The sequence below is a fragment of the Alosa alosa genome, chromosome 20, assembly GCF_017589495.1.
Source record: "Alosa alosa isolate M-15738 ecotype Scorff River chromosome 20, AALO_Geno_1.1, whole genome shotgun sequence".
Classification (NCBI taxonomy): Eukaryota; Metazoa; Chordata; class Actinopteri; order Clupeiformes; family Clupeidae; genus Alosa; species Alosa alosa.
Window position 1 is genome coordinate 28,051,697 of NC_063208.1, and position 20,495 is coordinate 28,072,191.

A 20,495-nucleotide genomic window follows, 5' to 3' on the forward strand; every position below is an offset into this window, starting at 1 on the left:
AATACACGTTTCCATCACACATATGCAGTTTTATATGCAGAATGTTGAAAGATGGTTTCTCTCAAACAGTCCTGTTTAATACTCTTTCTCTATACTTAGAAAGGTGAACATTCTTCTGCAGGGACCCTCTCCACACCAGCATTAAATTGTGATGATATTTTGAGACTATATGCTATATATGAGGCTATATCCTATTTCATTACAAATGCATATTCCGGTTTTACTCAAAACTACTCTGATTAACCTTGTTTTGTCCTCTGATTAACCTTGTTTTGACCCTAGGTTGAAAAATACCGAAATTCCGCTTGAAGGTGGAGCTCGAAGGAGTTTTCAAAGATTTTGGCCAAAAGTTTAAATGAATACAGAAATAAGGGTTGGATCTTAACAAAAAAAGCCATTTGATGTAGTTGTGTTGGGATTTGTGCTTTACACACACAGTCCACATTTTCAGTGTGTTGTCTCCAGACTCCGACCTCTGACCTGGTCAGGGTGTTCAGCCTCTGGCTCTGTGAGAGGAGTGTTGCTGGTTGATATGATGGAGGGATGTCACTCCTGTCAGCAGACCCCAGAGAACAGAGCATGCGTGGCATACTGCCTCACTTCCTCTTCCTGTTTAAGCTCCTCCTCCTCTTTACTCTGGCCATCCTGATTGGTACATTCACTTGCCCCTCCTACTTCCTGATTGTCCTCTGTAGCCACACCATCTTCTCTTTCATCCAGAGGTTCCGATTGGCTGACTCCCTCTGCACTCTTTGTGCTTTCCTGGTTCTTGCCCTCCTCCTTGATCATCTCTTCTTTTCTTTCGCCTGTCTCTTCCTCCTCCATTTCTCCTTCTCCGTCTGCCTCTTCCTCCGCTTCTTCCTCCCTCTGGGGAAATATTGCCCATCCTGTTTCAGCGTCTTCTGTTCCACAGTTGAGCGAGTTTCTCTTTGTCCTGTTCAACCGTTTGAAGAGCAGCTTCTACAACACACACACACACAGACAGACAGACAGAGAGAGAGAGTGAGTGTACAGTTAGTGCAAACCTCAGATCCTCCTTTCATTAGATGTCTGTGAAGCTAATATTAGCGCCCAGAGTAGGAATAGAAAGAGTAAATTTGGCTGTGTGCAGTTTCCCCTGGAGACCTCAGAGCCACACACACACAAAAGACACTTCCGCACACAGACACATGCAAATCACAAACACAGCACTTCTCTGCACACATTTACAAAACAACTCAAGGTGAGTTATGACAGCAACTGACTGATTGTAACTGAACTGAAATTGGAATTGGTTAATGTTAGTAGTCCTTGCACTGGACTAATGGAGTTGGATGATGGATCACTTACCCGGCGCTCCCTCCTGCGCAGTTGCACGGGCCTCTGCAGGAACAGGATCTGCTTGGTGGCCAGGCTGCCGTCGCTAGGGGACAGAGGGAGGACACAGGAGTCAGCCCAGATTCAGCTGCATCTGGGGCTCGTACAGCTCTAAAACTAGTCCCTGTGAGGTGCAGCACTGATTTCAATTGGGTGGAAATGTAGCGTGTGTACCATTTGGTCAGCTTTTAGTTGTGTGTGTGAGAGAGAGAGAGAGAGAGAGAGAGAGAAAAATTTTGAGGACTTGAGCTCTACACAACAGCCAGTAGCTGAAGCTATGCAGGTATGGGCTTGGTTAAAACAAAGTCCTTTTAGGCAAGTCCCTCCACTCGGCGGCCATATTGCAATGATTTTTGGGCACTCATCGGGCATCCTATTCGGCAGAAATGTGCATGCGCAAGGCTTCACGACACAAATGTTGCTCCAGCGGCGAGTTCACAACACATGATTGGCACGATGTCTTCACAACACACCATATGATTTGCTCAATGTATTCACATCACACCACATGTTTGGCTCAATGTATTCACATGTCGACGTTTTGCCGAGGAAGGGGTGGGATATGTGTAGACAACGGCGTTACAAACTAGCCCCATGCATTTCTATGGAGGATTTTTTGAGTGTTGTGTCTCCTCATTAGAAAGTCTCTGGTTAAAACACCACTTCCAAGTGGCTGGTGGAAGTGGTGTTGGTATGGGGCCAGTAGGGGGTATTATTCCCTCTGGTCATAGCTCAAACCCAATGCCCCAGAGCAGTAATGGGGACACTGTGCTGTAGAGATGCTGTCCTTCCAATGAGATCCTGAACTCACTGAGGTGCAGCACTGGTATCCCATGTCACTCACTGCAGTCAGCAGCCAGACCAACTAAGTAGCTGCTGAAAGTGGTGTAGGTGGGTGGCTTGTGGGTGACAATCTTCCATCAGGCCAAAACAAAAATCCCAGTACCCTATGCTGTCCTAGTTTGATTGATTGATTTCTTCAATGTGTTCTCAGGTGGTGGGGTTCCCCCTCTTCACTGTAAATGTGAAGTTTTGGGCACCTAGAAAAGCCTTGTATGAATGTAACGCATGTGTTAGCCCAGCCTAGTCTTTAGGTTACTACAAATCTAACATCGAACAGCTCTAATGAGGGAAGTGTGTGTGTGTGTGTTTGTACCTGTTAGTGCGGATGAGAGGTGTAGGCAGCACACACATCAGCCTCCATCCAAACGGCGCCAAAGATAACAGGAGTGGTGTGTAGTCCACCTTCACTGCTACGCCCTACACACACACACACACACACACACACACACACACTGTAAAGACTGCAGTAGAGGTTGTTTGTTATTTTAAAGTAGCTCCTGTTAGTAAGACTCACTTCAATAACTGTCCACTGCTCCACTACTATAGCATCATAGGATGTGGTCACCTCAGCATCATCTGGGGGGGCCTGGAAAATGAACACCCCCTGAACACTAGAGGGTGCTAGAGAGAGTTGGAGGAGGGAGGGCAGAGATTGAAATGAAGTTATTGACAGGATCACTAATGTTTCAAACACTTATTACACTGTGGTTGGATGACCACTGGATGGACAGTGTTGCAAGAATCAATAAGGTTTAGTTAACCTAAAAGAAGAGCCCTATGGATTTGTTTTGCTAAGAGAATGCAGCCATAGAATAGAGGGCTCTTCTATTAGGAGATTTATCACTAACTCTTGAGTTAACTTATCCTGTTTGGTCACTTAACTATGTACTGGGAATACTCATACTGTATGTATGCATAAGAGTGTGTTTGGGAGAGTGGTTGGGTACACATCCCACCTGCCTTTATGCCAGGTGCAGGACAAAGCATCACGAAGGTAAAGCAAAATAGAATGTCTGCACGCCAGAGTAGCTCCCAAACTTAAATTAAAAACCGGAAACCCCTTGACCTGACAGAGTATTCTTCAGGGTCTTGTTTTGCCTGAAAAAGATCCTGAAGGATCGAAACGTAGCCGTTTTTTACCTAAAGATTGGGAGCTTCTCCGGTGTGCGGACATTCTCATTTGCTTTATGTTGTGTTAGAGCGTGTACCTGTGTCTTCTACAAGGCATAGAAATCCGTCAATCAGGCTGGCCCCATTGAGGAAGTGTTGGTTCATATGATCCAGCCAGTGGGCGTCGACTCCTGTCACAAACCCCGCCTCCCATTGTAGCTGCAGTGGAATCCTGACTGAGTAGAACCTCTGTGAGCCAATCAGATTCTTTGTGTGCCTGTACAACGCAAATAGCTGCACTCCTACAAACAAATACAATGAGGGAATGAATATGAATAGCTGCTCTTTAACTGGCATGAACACACGAGCTAAACAATGCAGTACACAGCCACACACACACACACACACACACATTTACAGACCCGGTGTACACAGTCCTACTTACGGTTCTGAGTGTGTGGAGTTTGATGGCAGTCTTCAGGCCGTTTCAGGAGCACATTATTATTGTTGAGTGTGATGTGTGTGTTCTGTGTCTGCTTCTCCTGTGGTGGCTGTGTGTCGTGTGTGTTCTGCTCGTCCCCATCGTCGTCTGGACGGTCTCGTGTGTCCACATCGCTCTGCCCTGGTTTATAACTGTCCAGCTCAGCTGGGCCTGTCTGCCCCACCTCCACCCCAGGAACTCTGCCTCCGCCTCGCCCAGGCTCATGTCTGGAGACGTGCTCTCTGATTGGTTGGCCTGAGTCTGCTCTGATTGGCTGTGCACAGGGGAGGGGGTGGAGTGAAGAGAGGACAGCTCCTCAGAGTTCCAGTGGCCAGGGAAGCAGGGTCCACCCCCCGGCTGCTGTAGAAGTCCGACCAGTTCCAGACCCTTAGCCGCCTGGTCCTGAACCTACCATGCCCCCCCAGAACCGCAAGAGAACACATCCAACATTAGTCATAACCATAAATATGTCCACAATTAAAGGCAAAACCACAACCAGACCCTTATCAACCTGGTCCTGGTCCCTTCAGTGGACCCCCAGGACCACATAAGAAGATCATATCCAACACCAAAGCCATAACTATGAGAAGAACACATCCAGTAATGCAGCAAGACAAGAACAGCGCTCATCCACCAGTATACCCTACACCAAAACAAACACGTCTAAACATACACGTCTACCATTAAAGTTAAACCAGAATAAAGGCATCCACTATGAAGAACATTACCATAACGATACGCATACCATTAAAACTCGAAAAGAACTTAACACATCCATCATTAAACCTCAAACCACAAAAAAACATATCACACCCATCATTAAAGGCAAATAATAATTAGAAAAGACATCCACTATTACGCCAACGAGGCCTGAAAAAAGCACTCATGTAAACAACAGATGATATATATGCAACATGAGCATACAGAGTTTATAAGAATGTTGGAACAACACTACATTAGTGCACACTGTAGAGGGATTAAATGAACAGGCAGTGCTATTAGATGTTGGCAGTAAGTGTGTTTCCCAGTGGAAATGAGTATTAAGGATAACTATATCTTAGAGGGCCGCTGTGCACACAAGAGATATGGTGGATTTAGTAAGGGTCAAAAGGTTACAGCATCTTTTTTCTTAAAATTCTTTTAAGTTTAGCAGTTTCAAAGTTAAATTGAAAAACATTTGAATCTGACCTTTTTCATGTAGTTCTGGAACACTTCTGGGTCGGGAACTTGGTGACCACAGAAACACACGTCTGTCTCCAAGCAACACTCCTGCCTCTTTTCAGAGCTGAGGACAAAACAAAAACATAAGTTGCATATGATGTTTACTACCACAACATGCACCGTTTTGTCTCTTTGATGGGGACAGACTGCAAAATGTGTGTGTGGCTTTGGTACATCCTGGCTGTGTGTGTGTGTGTGTGTGTGTGTGTGTGTGTGTGTGTGTGTGTGTGTGTGTGTGTGTGTGTGTGTGTGTGTACCCGTTTGCCTCCTTGATGAGCACAGCCCTGTGCAGGCTGCGGTACATCCTGGCTGCCTCTGGGCTGCAGGAGTGGACGAACGGGTGAACAGCGACCAGCTCATACCCCGGCCACACCACTCCCTCACCTGCACAGGTAACTCTCTCACCGACGACAGGCAGAGCAGAGACGACACACCTACATCTGAGAGAGGGACAGAGAGGGAGCGATGGAGGGAGAGAGAGAGGGAGAGAAAGAGGGAGAGAGAGAGATGATTGGACAGGTGAAGCTGCACTCCACAAATAGCCTCTGACATGAGTGTGCAGACACTCTGTATGTCACATGAAAATGGTAACCAGCAAGCATTTGCTAAATAATGGATTTTATTAAGCGGCGCTGACAAGAATAGAATTGAATCGTAATGTTAGCGGTGGCGGCAAAAGGGTTCTGCAGAGGTGTGCTGTGTTGTTTTGAAAACAATGGAATCAAATGGAATCTAATGTCGAAAGTGGAGTGTACCAGACTCATGTAGGCGCCTATGCATAGAGGCCTTAATCCTTACTGAGAACAGACAACACAGAACGCCAAAGCACTTTTCCTCTGTAGCATGCACGCTATTTGTTTATCCAGCACAGGCTTTGCAAATAACAATGTCCACAGACAAGGTAGAATATGTTGCATGATTTTATGAAAGTACGATGTATTCGTCCGATGTGTCGTGTATTTGCGACATCAGAAGCAAGTCAAATTTGTAGTTTCTTATGTCTCATTCCATCGAACTACAGATCCGCTACCCGATCTGGCAAACTTGCATAGTGCGGTTATAGCCGATAGAGGGTTGCAAAGCGAATGCAGAAGTGCCGTTCACTCTGTTACGAGTTGATGAACCACTGAAACGATTTTGGAAACATTATTTTAAGGTACAAAATACTCTTTGGTGTTGCTTTAAATTAAATCTTAATCTTACAAATGACACCTCCAGAGAGGGGGGCAGTGATGGTGGGGGGCGGACAGAGAAAATGAGAAAAACAGAGAGAAGAAAGAAGTGAAAAAGAGACACAGTAAAAAGCCATGAGCAGGAGATGAGATATGATAAAAGGTGTGAGAAACGTCCATATGTTCTCAGCTTTTCTACATTTTTAACCCGCTATTGTGAGCAGAGCTAAGGTGCGTGCGTGTGTGCATGTGTGTGTGTGCTGAGATGAATTAATTGACACACAGAAGACTTAAAATAAAGAGGGAAATGAGTTTATGAATTTATGTGTGCATGCGAGAGTGACAGACTCGTATGGCAGAGGGGTTTAACACGTGTAAATCACGGCTTGGCTCGTGTGTATGTGTTCCAATATCTGGAAAGTACTCAACTGAAGTAAAACTCACATGCAAAAGTGAGATAAGAGAGACAAGAAATTGTGTGTGTGTGTGTGTTTGTGTATGTGTGGGGTGTGTGGTGTGTGTGTGTATCTTAGTGTGTGTGTGGGGAGTGTGGTGTGTGTGTGTGTGCATGCGTGAATGTGTGCCTCTACCTTCCTTTCCCAAAAGGAAGTCCAGGAAGTGGTATGTATAGGCCACACCCCCTTGGGAGTGTATTTGCGTCTTTCTCACGGTGGACTGGATTCTGCCTGGACTGATGACATCATCACCAGAACCACTCCCCTTTGGCAGATTGCAGCCCATCACTACAGAGAGAGATGGAGAGAAAGAGGGATGAGAAAGGAGAGAAAGGAAGGAAGGAGATGGAGAGACAGGATGAGAGATGGAGAGAAACAGGAAAGAGAGATAGAAAAAGAGTGATGAGAGAGAGGAGACCACTCCCAAATACTCCTCCACAACTAGAGCAAGCAATAAAAACTCCTACTTGAATTTCATAAGTTATCTAGGAACATCAAGTTGGGTTATGAGTGGAATGCAGGTTAGTTTACAGTATGCAATGCATTCCACAAACACACAGCAGACGTAATTTTACACACACACACACACACACACACACACACACACACACACACAAAACACACACACTTCAGAAGTCATTTTACAGACACACACACACACACACACACACACACGCATCAGAAGTCATTTTACAGACACACACACACAGACACACACACCATTCTACATGTAGGTCACCATAATCTCAGTAAGCTAATCAGGTCCAGCATCAGCAATCAGGACTGTGCTGGACTGAGCAGAGTGCACTGCCCATCACACACACACACACACACACACACACACACACACACACACAGTGCACTACCCATCACACGCAGAGTGTCACTGTCAGGTGGGATTTGACACAGATGACAAACTTCAGTCCAACACACCAGCATGGAGAATCAACCTCATTACGGACACATGGACATGCACGCATGCACACACACACACACACAAGCAGGCACGAACGCACACACGCACGCGCGCACACACACACACAAGCAGACACACACACACACACACACACACACACACACACACACACACACACACACACACACACACACACACACACACACACAAGGACATGAGCAGATAGTGTTAAATAGATTTATGAGTGACAGCTTGGGCAAAAAAAAATCATTTTGCAGTGCTTATACTGCAGTGCATTTAGAACTCACATACTGGCTCACATACTGGCATGAACACACACACACACACACACACACACACAGAGGGTAAAGAGAATGGAGGTGGGGGAGAGCATGGGAGGTGTGATGGCACATGGTGATAGAGGAAAGAGTGGCACATTCATGAAGCTGCGAGAGAATACGATATGGAGAGGAATAGGGAGATACTGAAGTGTGAGAGAAAGTGTGTGTGTGTGTGTGTGTGTGTGTGTGTGTGTGAGGGAGAAAGAGAGAGAAAGAAAGATAAAGTATCCTTTGAATTGAATTGAGAGAGAGAGAGAGTGGTGAACTCACTGCGCACCTGATTCACAGGACATAATTCCTTGTTACCACCAAAACTGTACACAGACAGACAGGCACACTCCAAGTAACTGAAAGGAATACACTTAGGGACATGTTAGAACATCGCACAATGTCCCCCCAACTCATCTGACCCAATCCCTAACGCCTCGAAACCCCTACAGTAACCACACACAACTGCCACCCATTTTATTTTTCCAAAGACAGAAAGATGATATGAATATTTCAGTAGTGTGTGTGTATCCATATTAAACTATATCCCCAGACTGAAAAACACAGACAGATGCAGTGAAAGCAGCAGATTATCATTCCCTCAGGAGACAGGATTCTGGGGTGTATGCACGGGTGGGGTTTATACTACTGACTTATGTGTCCAAAGTAAACCAACACATCCTCCCAAGTGCAGCCTGACAATCTCAACACACATGTGGAGGAAGCTGAACGTGTGTGTGTGTGTGTGTGTGTGTGTGTGTTGTTGAGAGAGGAAGGAAGGAGCCTGACTTACCTTAAGTGTGTGAAAAGAAGACTGAGTGAAGCTGCTGACTGTAGTTCTCTGAGAGTGAGTCCTCGTCTGTTTCACTCCTGTGTCCAGTTCTGCTCCTTCTGCCTCCCCGTCTGCATCTCCCTCTCTCTCTCCCCTGTCTGTTCTTTCTCTCCTTCTTTTTATTTCCCCTGTCTGTTCTCTCTCTCTCTCCTTCTCTTTTAACCACTTTCTGTTTTCTTCTCTTTTTTCTCTCCCTGTCTGTTCTCTCTCATCTCATTTGCACATTTGTGTTACTAAACTGTGTGTGATGTCTCTCTCTCCTTCTCTTTATCTCTCTCCCTGTCTGTTCTCTCTCTCTCTCCTTCTCTTTATCTCTCTCCCTGTCTGTTCTCTCTCTCTCTCCTTCTCTTTATCTCTCTCCCTGTCTGTTCTCTCTCTCTCTCCTTCTCTTTATCTCTCACCCTATCTGTTCTCTCCCTCCCTCTCTCTCTCCTATTCTTGCTCTCTCTCCCTGTCTGTTCTCTCTCTCTCTCCATCCCCCCTTCTCTATATCTCTCTCACTGTCTGTTCTCTCCGTCCCTCTCTCCCCTCTATCTTTCCAGTTCTCTCTCTGTCCCTCTCTCCATCCCTCCTTCTCTTTATCTCTCTCTCTCTCCCTGTCTGTTCTCTTCCTCCCTCTCTCTCCTCCTCACTCATGGAGAGTGAGAAAAGTGATTGTTTCTCTGCCTCTCTTATTGCACTCATCTTACCTTATGTCTCACTAGCAGCTAAACCAAAGGAGAGAAAATTACACATTTGTCTCTCTCTCTCGCTCATGCACACACACACAAACACGCACGCGCGCACACACACACACACACACAAACACACAGACGCACACCCACATACAGGCGCACACACACAAACACACGTACACACACAAACATGCACACACACGCATGCACAAACATACATATACACACGCACACACACTCACTGACACTGTGTACAGAGTGGTAACAGACAGATAAGTAGGGATGGAGTGAGCGAGGTGTGTGTGTGTGTGTGTGTGTGTGTGCGCGCGTCTAGGGCTGTTAGTGGGTCAGTGGGAGACAGGGGACGGAGTTCAGATAACTGACAGCTGAAAGCTTTGGTTTGTATTGTTTCACATTATGATGGAGGTGTGTTTGTGTGTTGTGTGAAGTGCCTGCTGGGTGAGGACAGGAGTGTGTGAGTGTGGGTTGTGCGTGAGTGTGTATGAAATGTCATTGTAATGTATTCATATTTAACATGCAGTAGGCGAGACTGATCCATAATTCACAGCAATCTGTCTGAAAGAGCAGTCTGCCCACAAGAGAGGAGAGGCGATGGGACAGGACAACACCAGCGCTCAGAACCGCACCGCACGCACCGGCAGAGGACTGCCCACAGCCCAGGAGCGCTTAGTGTGTGTATGTATGTCTGAGTGTGTGTGAGAGATGGCATCAACAGCCAACATAGCAGGACTGCCCAGTGTGTGTGTGTGTGTGTGAGAGATGGCATCAACAGCCAACATAGCAGGACCACTCAGTGTGTGTGTGTGTGTGTGTGTGTGTGTGTGTGTGAGAGAGAGAGACTGCATCAACAACCAACATAGCAGGAGCGCTTTGTGTTATTGCATGTTTGTGAGTGTGTGTGTGCGTGCCCGTGTGTGTAAGTGGGCCACTTCATTAACACACTCAGCCAGACAGCAGCATGGAGGATCACCAGACATGGTTAACCTCAGCTCAGGGTTCACACTTTACAAGGCTACTGGCTGTACTCGCCACTTACCCACCTAGCTACGAGTTCTAGCTGTGTGTGTGTGTGTGTGTGTGTGTGTGGAGTATTTCACAGATAACAAAGCTGACAGAGACAGATTACCTGCATTAATCTACTGAATAGTAATGAATATAATGGCAAATATACAGGAAAAAACAAACAAACAGAAAGTCTTGAGGGGATGGATGACGGAGAAGTGAACGTACCATTCTGGGAAACATGACGGCCCTCTCCCAAATAGTGGATTTTCACCCTACAGCCAGGAAGTCTGTGACTGCTTCTACAGTCCCTCTTCTCCTTCAGGTCTAGATGGTCCACCTCCAGGATGAAAACTACAGTCCCTCTTCTCCTTCAGGTCTAGATGGTCCACCTCCAGGATGAAAACTAGTCCCTCTCTCCTCCTTCAGGTCTAGATGGTCCACCTCCAGGATGAAAACTACAGTCCCTCTTCTCCTTCAGGTCTAGATGTTCCACCTCCAGGATGAAAAACTACAGTCCCCTTTCTCCTTCAGGTCTAGATGGTCCACCTCCAGGATGAAAACCAGTCTTCCTCAGGTCTAGATGGTCCACCTCCAGGATTCAGGTCTGGTGCACCACAGGAAAACTACAGTCCCCTCTTTCTCCTTCAGGCTCAGATGGTCCACCTCCAGGATGAAAACTACAGTCCCTCTTCTCCTTCAGGTCTAGATGGTCCCCCCTCCAGGATGAAAAACTACAGTCCCTCTTCTCCTTCAGGTCTAGATGGTCCACCTCCAGGATGAAAACTACAGTCCCTCTTCTCCTTCAGGTCTAGATGGTCCACCTCCAGGATGAAAACTACAGTCCCTCTTCTCCTTCAGGTCTAGATGGTCCACCTCCAGGATGAAAACTACAGTCCCTCTTCTCCTTCAGGTCTAGATGGTCCACCTCCAGGATGAAAACTGGATCCAGCAGCGCTCCTCTGATTAACAACACACCCACAGCTCCCCTGGGTTCACAGGTAAAATGCCTGTAGGTGGAATCACACAGAGTATGGTTCCCAGGTCCATGATATTCCCTGAAACTGGTGAGCTTCCACATCTCAAGTAGTTTGTTGGTGCGCTCATCCAAGGCAGGTGCTGGATAAAAAGTGCTAGGCTATCAAAAGGAAAAAAGGGTGGAATGTCCGCACACTTGCTCCCATCAGGGATTTTTAATGAATTTCACCAGTATGTTTACACAAAGCATTTGAATTATACTATTGAAACCACTTTGGTGAGATTTTTTTTAAATATAAAATGTTATAAATATTGAAAGCATCTTAAAGTGAAAACAAAGTCCTCTGATTTGCTGAATTAAGCGAATCAAATAATTATTTTAGGCCTATGTTTTAATTCTAGGTTGCCTTGTTAAGAACTGGCTAGGGACAACATATGGCTAACTGTGGCTTATTTTACAGTACCTTGTCTGTTGATTAATGAGCACTGTCCCTATTAAATAAACAAACAATTAAATAAACACAAATTGGCTCAATATTCCTTGAAAAGGTAAATTGAGGTCCACGCTGACACTTACATTGTGGTCCTTGCCTTCTACTTCCAGATGATCACTACAAGACGAGACCCTAGCTGGGCCTTATGCGGGTGACCTGAATCTAGTGAAGTGAATCAAGTTAGGGATGCAAGTTTCTTTCTGCAGATTAACCACCATGACATACATGCAGTGGATTTATTTAATTTGTAGTCATTTGCTGTATAGTTCCCAATAACATCTTTGTTAGCTACTTGTCGCTTGAGTAAAATATTTGTCTTGAGCCTGCAGCTGCATGCTGGCAGTTTTCTGTGACACCTGGCAAATGAGGCTTGCCAGATGACCAAAAGCTCATAAATTATCCAGCACAAAAATTCATCATTTAAAGCAACGTGCCAGCTTTTTGGGTAAATTGATACCACTAGCCTAGCTTAACGTAATTCACTGGAAATGGGTTATACCAGTTTTAAAGCCTATAGCTAGCCCATAGGTAAAAAGGGGCTATAGACTAACTGGTTTAACCCAATTCCAGTGAATTCTTTTGAGAACCACTGTAATAAACACTATCTGTCCCATTTTCAGAGCCCAGATTATTTACATTATATACATTGGCCGTGTAAATATCAAAGACAAAACACAATAGTTTATTTGAGCACATACACAAACAGGACAGCCTGTGGTCTGAGGGAAACTTTGGTGAATTTGAATAAAGTGAACTGAACTGTAATAACAGACAGACACTTTTATCAAGATTATTGACAATTTCCAGACTTTTTCCATTATGCAGTTATCAGTAACAAATGAAGACATGGCCAAATAAAATCAGAGCCTGGTTGCATATTTATTTATTTATTGCTATTCGAGCACAAAACACCAAACAATGTGAACAGGCCACCCAGGGAAGCACACCCAGCCAAATGATCTAGCCGGCCACATGCAGAAACGAACAGGTGGTTTAAAACGGTCGCTTTTAAAAACACTCGATAAAGAGGCTGACAGGAGAGCTGCTAAACTACACCTACTCCGTCACACACTATTGATTTTTATACATATATCTTTTTTTTTTTTTTTTACAAACATTATCACTGCAGAAATTATAAGTTAATTATTATTTTTTCTGTTTTAAATCACTCAAGCAAAAAGATTAAAACTCCAAATGTGAATAAAACTTTTTTCAGTGCAGGCAAAAAATAAACCCCAAAACAAATCAAACACACACAGCAAAAACAAGTGTCAAAAAAAATCAGTGCTGATAGAACACGTGGTTAGTCCTTCATTGCAGTGAATTAAATCGTTCAACAACCCCCCCCGCCAAAGCCTTGAATGGAGTGGACCGTTCCAGACTCCCCCAGACAGCTCAAAAATTAATGCAGTGATTGTTCCAGCTCGCTCGCCAACCCCGACAGCGGCCAAACGCCACCAACCAACCGAAGGGACAACTGCAGAGAGTCTAATGATCGAATTGCCTCCGTCTACACTGCAGAAACAACACACAGCCCCAGACTAGCAGGAGAAATCACGTGTGTGCGTGATAGGCAAGTTAAAAAATTAACTGATTTACTCAAGTGATTCACCCCCTTATTTGATGCACATAAACACACGACTAAATAAATTTTGCGCATTAAAAAAGAAAATTCACCCAAAACGGTGTCCGAAATGCCAGTGGGGAGCAGTAGCCATTTTCCTGACTACTATTAAATGGTTAATTGATTAATGTTAATTAATGCCTGCCAGTCTGGGCTGAAAAAAAGTTGAACTATATCACAGGAACATACTGAAGTTTCTACATGTGCCAAACGTAAGGACACAGTATCACAAACAAACACACTCCAGTAAAACCCCAAAGGTAACCATGTACATAAAATATAAATATGCAAAAAAAATGCATCCCAACCCCTCACTCACGCATGCGCACACACATACACACACTCACACACACACACAGAGCACCCCAGGGTGGAGGATGTAGACCCACTGCAGGCTCATGGTAGGGCAGGAGGGTTATAGAATGCCTGTCTCCTGGGCAGTTGAGGTGCAGAACTTGGGAGTCCTACTGATATCAGGAGGTGGAGGTCTCTTGTTCTTTCCTCATTCCTCTTAGGAGCAATGCCACGACAAGAACCCCTGAGAGAAGAGAAAAAAAGAAAGAGAGGAAAAAAAAAGAGATTTTTTTTTTTATTTTAACGGCTTATTTGCCATTAACCCCAGAGTCAGGTAAGAGGAGCCACATCATTCTCTTCTGTGTGTGTGCAATAACCCACAGGAAGTGGGGTTAGACCAGTTAGCCTATCGCTCCCTTTTAGCTACAGACTACTTATAGACTAGTGGTTCTCAAACTTTTTTTGTTATTCCCCACTTTGGAGGTGGGGAATTTTCAAGCCCCACCTGACCCCATCAACCTGGCAAAATGGTAACATACAGTTCCAAGTTGGCCTTTGGAATTAAAATATCTCCACATCATCACATACCCTTCACCATACCTAGAGATTGGCATGGTGTATAGGTTAAATGAAATAACACCATGCCAATTTCTAGGTATGGTGAAGGGTATGTGATGATGTGTGGCTATTTTAATTCCAAAGGCCAAGGGAACTTTATCAGAATGCATAGTATCCTGGATCCATGAAATAACTGGCCTTTAAAAATAATAATCTGCCTGCCTCTATGGGAATTTAACATAGGGGTTCATATACTTATGCCTTTGTATTTAAAGAACATTTATTTATTTCACAATACATTATTCATTTTCCAAAAGATGATTTTATATTCCTCTTTGTAGTCAACTTTAGCATGGGTTCAAAAATGTATGAGCCTAACTGTATATATTTTGGCCCGCCCCACACTTTAAAAACCACTGCTAGACTAACCAGTCTAACCCACTTCCGGTGAATTATGCTAATCTAAGCGAATCGTGTCAGACTAGGTTATTGCAATATGTATCCTCTTATCTCTGGGGTAACTGCAAATAAGCAAATTTCCCAGAAGTTGCTGTGCTCCTTTAAAGTGAGTGCAATCATGTGAAGGGTTCTGAGAGTCATCATGCAATACTAGTACCATCACGGAATAGTAAGGCAAGTGTGTTTGTGTGTGTGTGAGAGAGACTAAGGGCGTACTCACACTATACCATCCGTCCTGTGCCTGAGTACGTTTGACCCCCAAAGTCCGTATGGTACGCTGATCAGTGCCAGGGCCCAGTTAAAGAGGTGGACTCGGGCAAGGTTTAGTTGGACTCGTGCGCGGTACGCATCTAGGATGATCGCAAACGTGTCTGAGTTCAGAATGTGTATTATGACTTGATAATAAAATACGACTCTTCCGTCAACTGCTTGAGTGTAAAGTTGTTATGGTAGTAAAATGTGCTCTCAAGCAAAGACTCTAGAGAGCTTTGTCTCAACCGTGCTCTGGTACGGATCAATAGGCGCAGTGCGAGGCCACAGGGCAGCGATGGAGAGGGGAGGGGCGACAATCGTGCTCTGGCGTAGTACAAGTGAACCGTACCAAGTGTGAGTACGCCGTAAGAGGGAGGAGGAGAGGAGGTCATAAGCATGCTTGCCTGCACAAGTTGATAGTGCTAGAGGGGGCTCAAACTACAGCAACGTCAGTAAAGTCTGCACTCCGCAGTCCACATAGTTCTGCAAACACACACACGGTTTGGGCAAATTAACCTCAAGCCCAATCTGCCTCCAGCATTGGCAACAGCAGCTTGACACTACTTTTCTCTTCCTTATGTAGCAATTATGTCTATGAAACTGAAATATATTTTGCCATAACCTTTTCTTAATTGACCGTAAAAACTTAATTTGTAAGCTGCTTTAGATAAAAGCTTCAGATAAATGACTTAATTGCCAGATGCTTACACATGGATTATTCAATGGAGATTTTCACTAAATATTTCTTTTAGCAGTAAGCTTAATGTAAGCATCTATGTATGAGAAATCAGCCCTAAACGACTCAGATCAGCCAGTTTTCCTCCCCCCTCTTTCTCAATACTGCCACCTACAGGTCTGATGAGGCACTACACTGCTCTGACCCCACACATGACTGCTGATGTGATAACTTCAGTTTCAGTCTTCCATCCTCTCACCTGATTGATGAGTCGCGTCCTCTGTTCCCCTGACCAGTGTGGAGAGGCATACTGACACACATACACAAACACCAAATACATTAGAAATGTTTCTTGGAAAATGTTTCTTCCTATAAGTGTTTGAACACGTTCATCACACAAGCATGTTTGCACATCAAAGTTATCGTAAAGTGCATGCTTTCTTCAGATATGATACACTTGTATTTTTAATACAACCAATAGGAAGTGTCAAAATACAGTACAACACTCAAAATTATGAAATCATATAATGGAGTTCAGAGTTATTTAAAAATAAGATTTCTCATCACTGTTTGTGCGAGTGTTTCTCTGTGTGAGTGTGTATGTCTAAGAGTGTTTGTCTGCGTGCGTGCGTGTGTGTGTGTGTCTGTACCTGATAAGCGCAGGCAGTCTGTGCGTAGCCTACAGGCATCTGAGGGATCATGACTCCAGGCAGACTAGAGTATGGGTAAGGCTGAAAGACACACACTACCAGTTTGATAACATACTCTCACACAAACTGTGACATAGTTACTAAGCACACAGCCGAGGTTGTGTGCGCACTTGTTACTTGATGATCCAATACATTATGATGAAATAGAACAACCCTATTACGATGAGCAATGACTTGATTGATTGCTTAAGCCTTGTTTCAGTAGAGCACAATGGCACGCTGCCACCCACCTGTGCAAAAACAACAACTCCCATTACACACAGTAGACAGTTCTGTCATTGCAAGTATATTCCTGAAATTATGAGCTGACGCTGAGCATAGATCCGTGTCAGTGTGTGTGTGTGTACATATGCACGTCAGTGTGTGTATACCAGTAAATGTCAGTGCAAGTATATTCCTATTATGGTTATGGATTTAGCAGACGCCTTTGTCCAAGGCGACACATAAATACAAAACAACATAATAATATTTAAAAATTAGAATGAGGTCAAATATAATAAGGAGAATAGGAGAATATCAATAAAAAAATCCTAATAAAAGCAATGGAAAAAATAGGGAAAGGCAATAATAAAACAATAATGTCCATTCAATCAATAATATAAAAAACAATGACATGCTAAGACTACATTAAGGAGAATATCAATAAAAAACAATAATGTCAAATTAATTAACAGCCCAATTAAAATAAAACATTATTCAAACCATAACACATAAGCGCTTAAACAACTAAGTATATGTTGAATAGGAATGTCTTTAGACCCCTCTTAAACGACCTAAAACTACTACAGGAACGGAGAGCACTGGGCAATTCATTCCACCAACATGGAACCACTGAAGAAAAGAGTCTGGAATTAGACCCAGTTTTCATAACTGGTCGACACAACAGACGCTCACCAGAAGACCGCAGTGGGCGGTTGGGGATGTAAGGCTTGATTATTGAATTAAAATAACTAGGAGCAGATCCAGTTAGTGTCCTATAGGCTAAAGTGAGAGATTTAAATTTAATTCTGGCTACTATAGGGAGCCAATGGAGAGTAACTAGGAGAGGAGTTTACTGTACATGTGTCCTCTTTGGCTGAAAGAAGACCAGGCGTGCTCCAGCATTCTGAATCAGCTGTAATGATCTTGTTACACAAGCGGGTAAGCCAGCTAATAGTGAATTACAATAGTCCAGCTTAGAGATGACCATGGTCTGAACAAGAAGTTGTGTGGAATCTTGTGTCTGAGCATAGCTGTGTGTGTGTGTGTGTACACGTTAGTATGAGTATACCTGTAAGTACTGCCCGGCCGCGTTGAGGACCGGAGAGTTCGGAGGGGCGCTGAGAGTTGGGGGGCAACAGCTGCAATAGATGTACTGGGGGGGAGTCATCCATGAAGCACTGCCAACAAGGTGAGACTGCACAGCACCTGTGAAGACCATAACCGACACACAGTATTACTGGACACAGATATTTCTGTAGAAAAGTGAGCAGTAATTTGTTTTTCATGAATTGTAAGGGACATTAATCATGACATCAGAATGTGCATTTGTAGGTTAGCTAGTAGAGGAGTAATTTCATGGTCCAATGATATAATACAATTGTTAATACCCACACACATACTGATGAAATATATATATAAGGCATTGGCATAATTAAAACGGCAGATGGCGCTAATATAAAACAAAGATTTTTACTGATGTAGTTCATTCTACACTTCAAACTTCAAATTATGATGCTCACAAATTACGTCCTTGACTGCACACAAAAACTTACGTGAGCTTCTCTCCTTCATGATGGCTGGTCCCAACTTGAGTTTTCGTCCTTTAAAACTGATCTGTTGCTGTGGACAAACAGACAGACACCCTAAAATATGGTATCGAAGCGACTGTGATTTTGATCATACATATAGTGCTATAGGTAACGTTGGCCTATTTCAACTAACGTTAAATAAAGAGAAACGCATTGCTTATCATGATGAAGACGCCAAGTATACTTACTTCAACTATGGTCTGTATATCGACGTCATCATTGAAGTACACAAAGCCATATCTATGAAAGTACAAAAGAAACTTGAGTCGGCACCAGACATGATGGAAACAAACTAGCCACTTTAAGTCAACAGACTTATTGTCTGAACTCACCCTTTGCATATGCCCCCGCGGTATGTTATTATTTTCACTTCTTTTATTGGGCCATATCTGGCAAAGAAGTCCTTTATTTCGTTCTCGTCCACCTATATGATAAAAAAAAAAATTTACTAGCTGTGTCATCAAAACCTCAGACATTCATGGGTTAAATATTTCGCTGTTACTGAACTTAGCATTACCTTCGTGTCGATTCCCCCAACAAAAAGTGTGTTTGGTGTCATTTTGCCTTCGGGTAAAACATATCCATTTGAAAGTTTCAGTGAAGGCCCCATCTGATATCCGTTAACGTTGCGCTGTTTCTGAATATCCTTAGAAAATGGCATTTGAACAAAACGCAAATGTCAAATATAATATAACCACCTAATATCGCAGCTAGGCCTGCTAACAGCAGAGGTCAACCGTGTCTTCAATCAGACAAGAAGTGAAGCCTCTGAAGACTGTCAGGTCATGCACGAGCTACCTAGAATTTTTCGGTCCACTAACTTAAAAGTTCAATTAACGTTGCATAGATAACTGTCACAACTTTAAGCTTACAAAATACTACAGAGGACACGGCTAACTGACATACAAAACAGCATCTCTATAGCATAATGCGGTTCTGGTTATCAAATAACATTCACGAACATTTAACAATTTGTTCTTTCGCTGTTGTGGTATTTGGCGGTATAAGCTTTTCGTTCCTCCTCGTGCTGAATAGATAGCCAGCTAGCTTGCTAACTAGCCTTGTATTTCGCCAGAAGTAAGACAGCTTACCTTCGGTTAGCTTCATTAAGACAAATCACGAATATGCAGGGTTGATAAAAAGTTTTGACAATGATTACAATAGATATGAAATAATTAATTTCAATCAGTAGTAGACCGCTACAGTATTGCCATCACGGGATATATATATATTTTAGCTTCTTAGCTAGACGGGCTTAATAAGTTAACAGGATAGGAAACTGGTCAATTAACGTTAACCTTCATGTTGAACACGAGGCAAGTCAATCTTGCATTCAGCCAAAACGTGGACAACACTAACACAATGGCGTATAAGTTTAGACAACAAGATAAAATACATTAACGTTAACCAGCCAACTTCTAAATTCGAACAAACGGAATTTACTGCGTTTGACCAACCTTTTGTGTTAAAACGAAATACTTAAGTTAGCATTAGTTGAAATGTAACCACTATGGTGCTGAGTGCACTGACTAGCATTGGCTAACGTTAGCATAGTTTACAGTTCCCATCTACTCAAAGTTGCAAGACAAATCCAAGTAATAGGCTTCTCTAAAAAGCAGCCATGGTGAAATTAGACCAGTTTTCATAATGTTATCCATAATCTTAAACTCAAAGTAAGCGGTATCAATTAACGTTACAGTTAGCTTTTGGCCAAGCATCTATTTTTCTTACCATTTATAAAACAGTTAAAATGACAGAATAATAATGCTTGCGCTACCCTGTTGCTGTCTCTCCCCTCCTTTCCCTCCTCCACTCAACCGGCCTGATCTCCCTTTGGTAAACAAAGCAATTCGAAGCTTCACCACCACGCCCATAGCATGTGCACATCTTGATGTTGTGGAGAGCTATTTCGGGGGGCTTTTACCATAAAACCTGATGTAGTAGTAATATTCATCATACTATTATTACAGAAATATGTTTTATAGGCTGCCGAATGAACATTGCAACTGTTAACCTCTGTTATCCTACTGATCTGTACAGGACAAGAGCAACAGGTTGTAGCCTACAACCCCAACACACAGAAGTTGTAGGGCCTATAAAATGCAAATAAAAACAGAATGTGACAATCTGCAAATCTTGTATAGCTGAAAAAGGACACAGACAACACATCAAACCTGTGTGGACAAATGATGAAACGATATTGTAATTTCTTAACATGAAATTACAAGGTATTTGGGGATTTCATCAT

General features: G+C 43.5%; 2 protein-coding genes across 8 annotated transcripts; both read right to left on the reverse strand.

Moving 5' to 3' along the window:
* Positions 1–111: 111 nt before the first annotated feature.
* rftn1a (raftlin, lipid raft linker 1a) lies at positions 112–8,800 on the reverse strand. Its single transcript, XM_048229179.1, is given in 11 exon segments — positions 112–960; positions 1,330–1,402; positions 2,513–2,616; positions 2,714–2,820; positions 3,408–3,659; positions 3,805–4,198; positions 4,979–5,075; positions 5,269–5,377; positions 5,380–5,451; positions 6,774–6,926; positions 8,677–8,800. Coding segments are annotated over 10 exon segments (1,764 nt in total). The 5' UTR covers positions 6,925–6,926; positions 8,677–8,800; the 3' UTR covers positions 112–555.
* Positions 8,801–12,739: 3,939 nt separating this feature from the next.
* On the reverse strand, positions 12,740–20,127 carry dazl (deleted in azoospermia-like). Of its 7 annotated transcripts, none has more exons than XM_048229639.1 (10): positions 20,025–20,127; positions 18,765–18,893; positions 18,580–18,671; positions 18,436–18,487; positions 18,212–18,278; positions 17,728–17,864; positions 16,398–16,478; positions 16,007–16,057; positions 15,476–15,554; positions 12,740–14,046 (listed from the first exon to the last, which is right to left on the reverse strand). In XM_048229639.1, exons 2-9 carry the CDS (start codon positions 18,855–18,857, stop codon positions 15,510–15,512), a joined length of 618 nt encoding a protein of 205 aa, XP_048085596.1. In that variant the 5' UTR covers positions 18,858–18,893; positions 20,025–20,127; the 3' UTR covers positions 12,740–14,046; positions 15,476–15,509. The 7 variants fall into 7 exon arrangements, with proteins under 7 accessions (XP_048085596.1, XP_048085594.1, XP_048085598.1 ...); XM_048229637.1 differs by having other exon boundaries at positions 19,979–20,121; XM_048229641.1 differs by lacking the exon at positions 20,025–20,127 and adding an exon at positions 19,705–19,913.
* Positions 20,128–20,495: the final 368 nt, after the last annotated feature.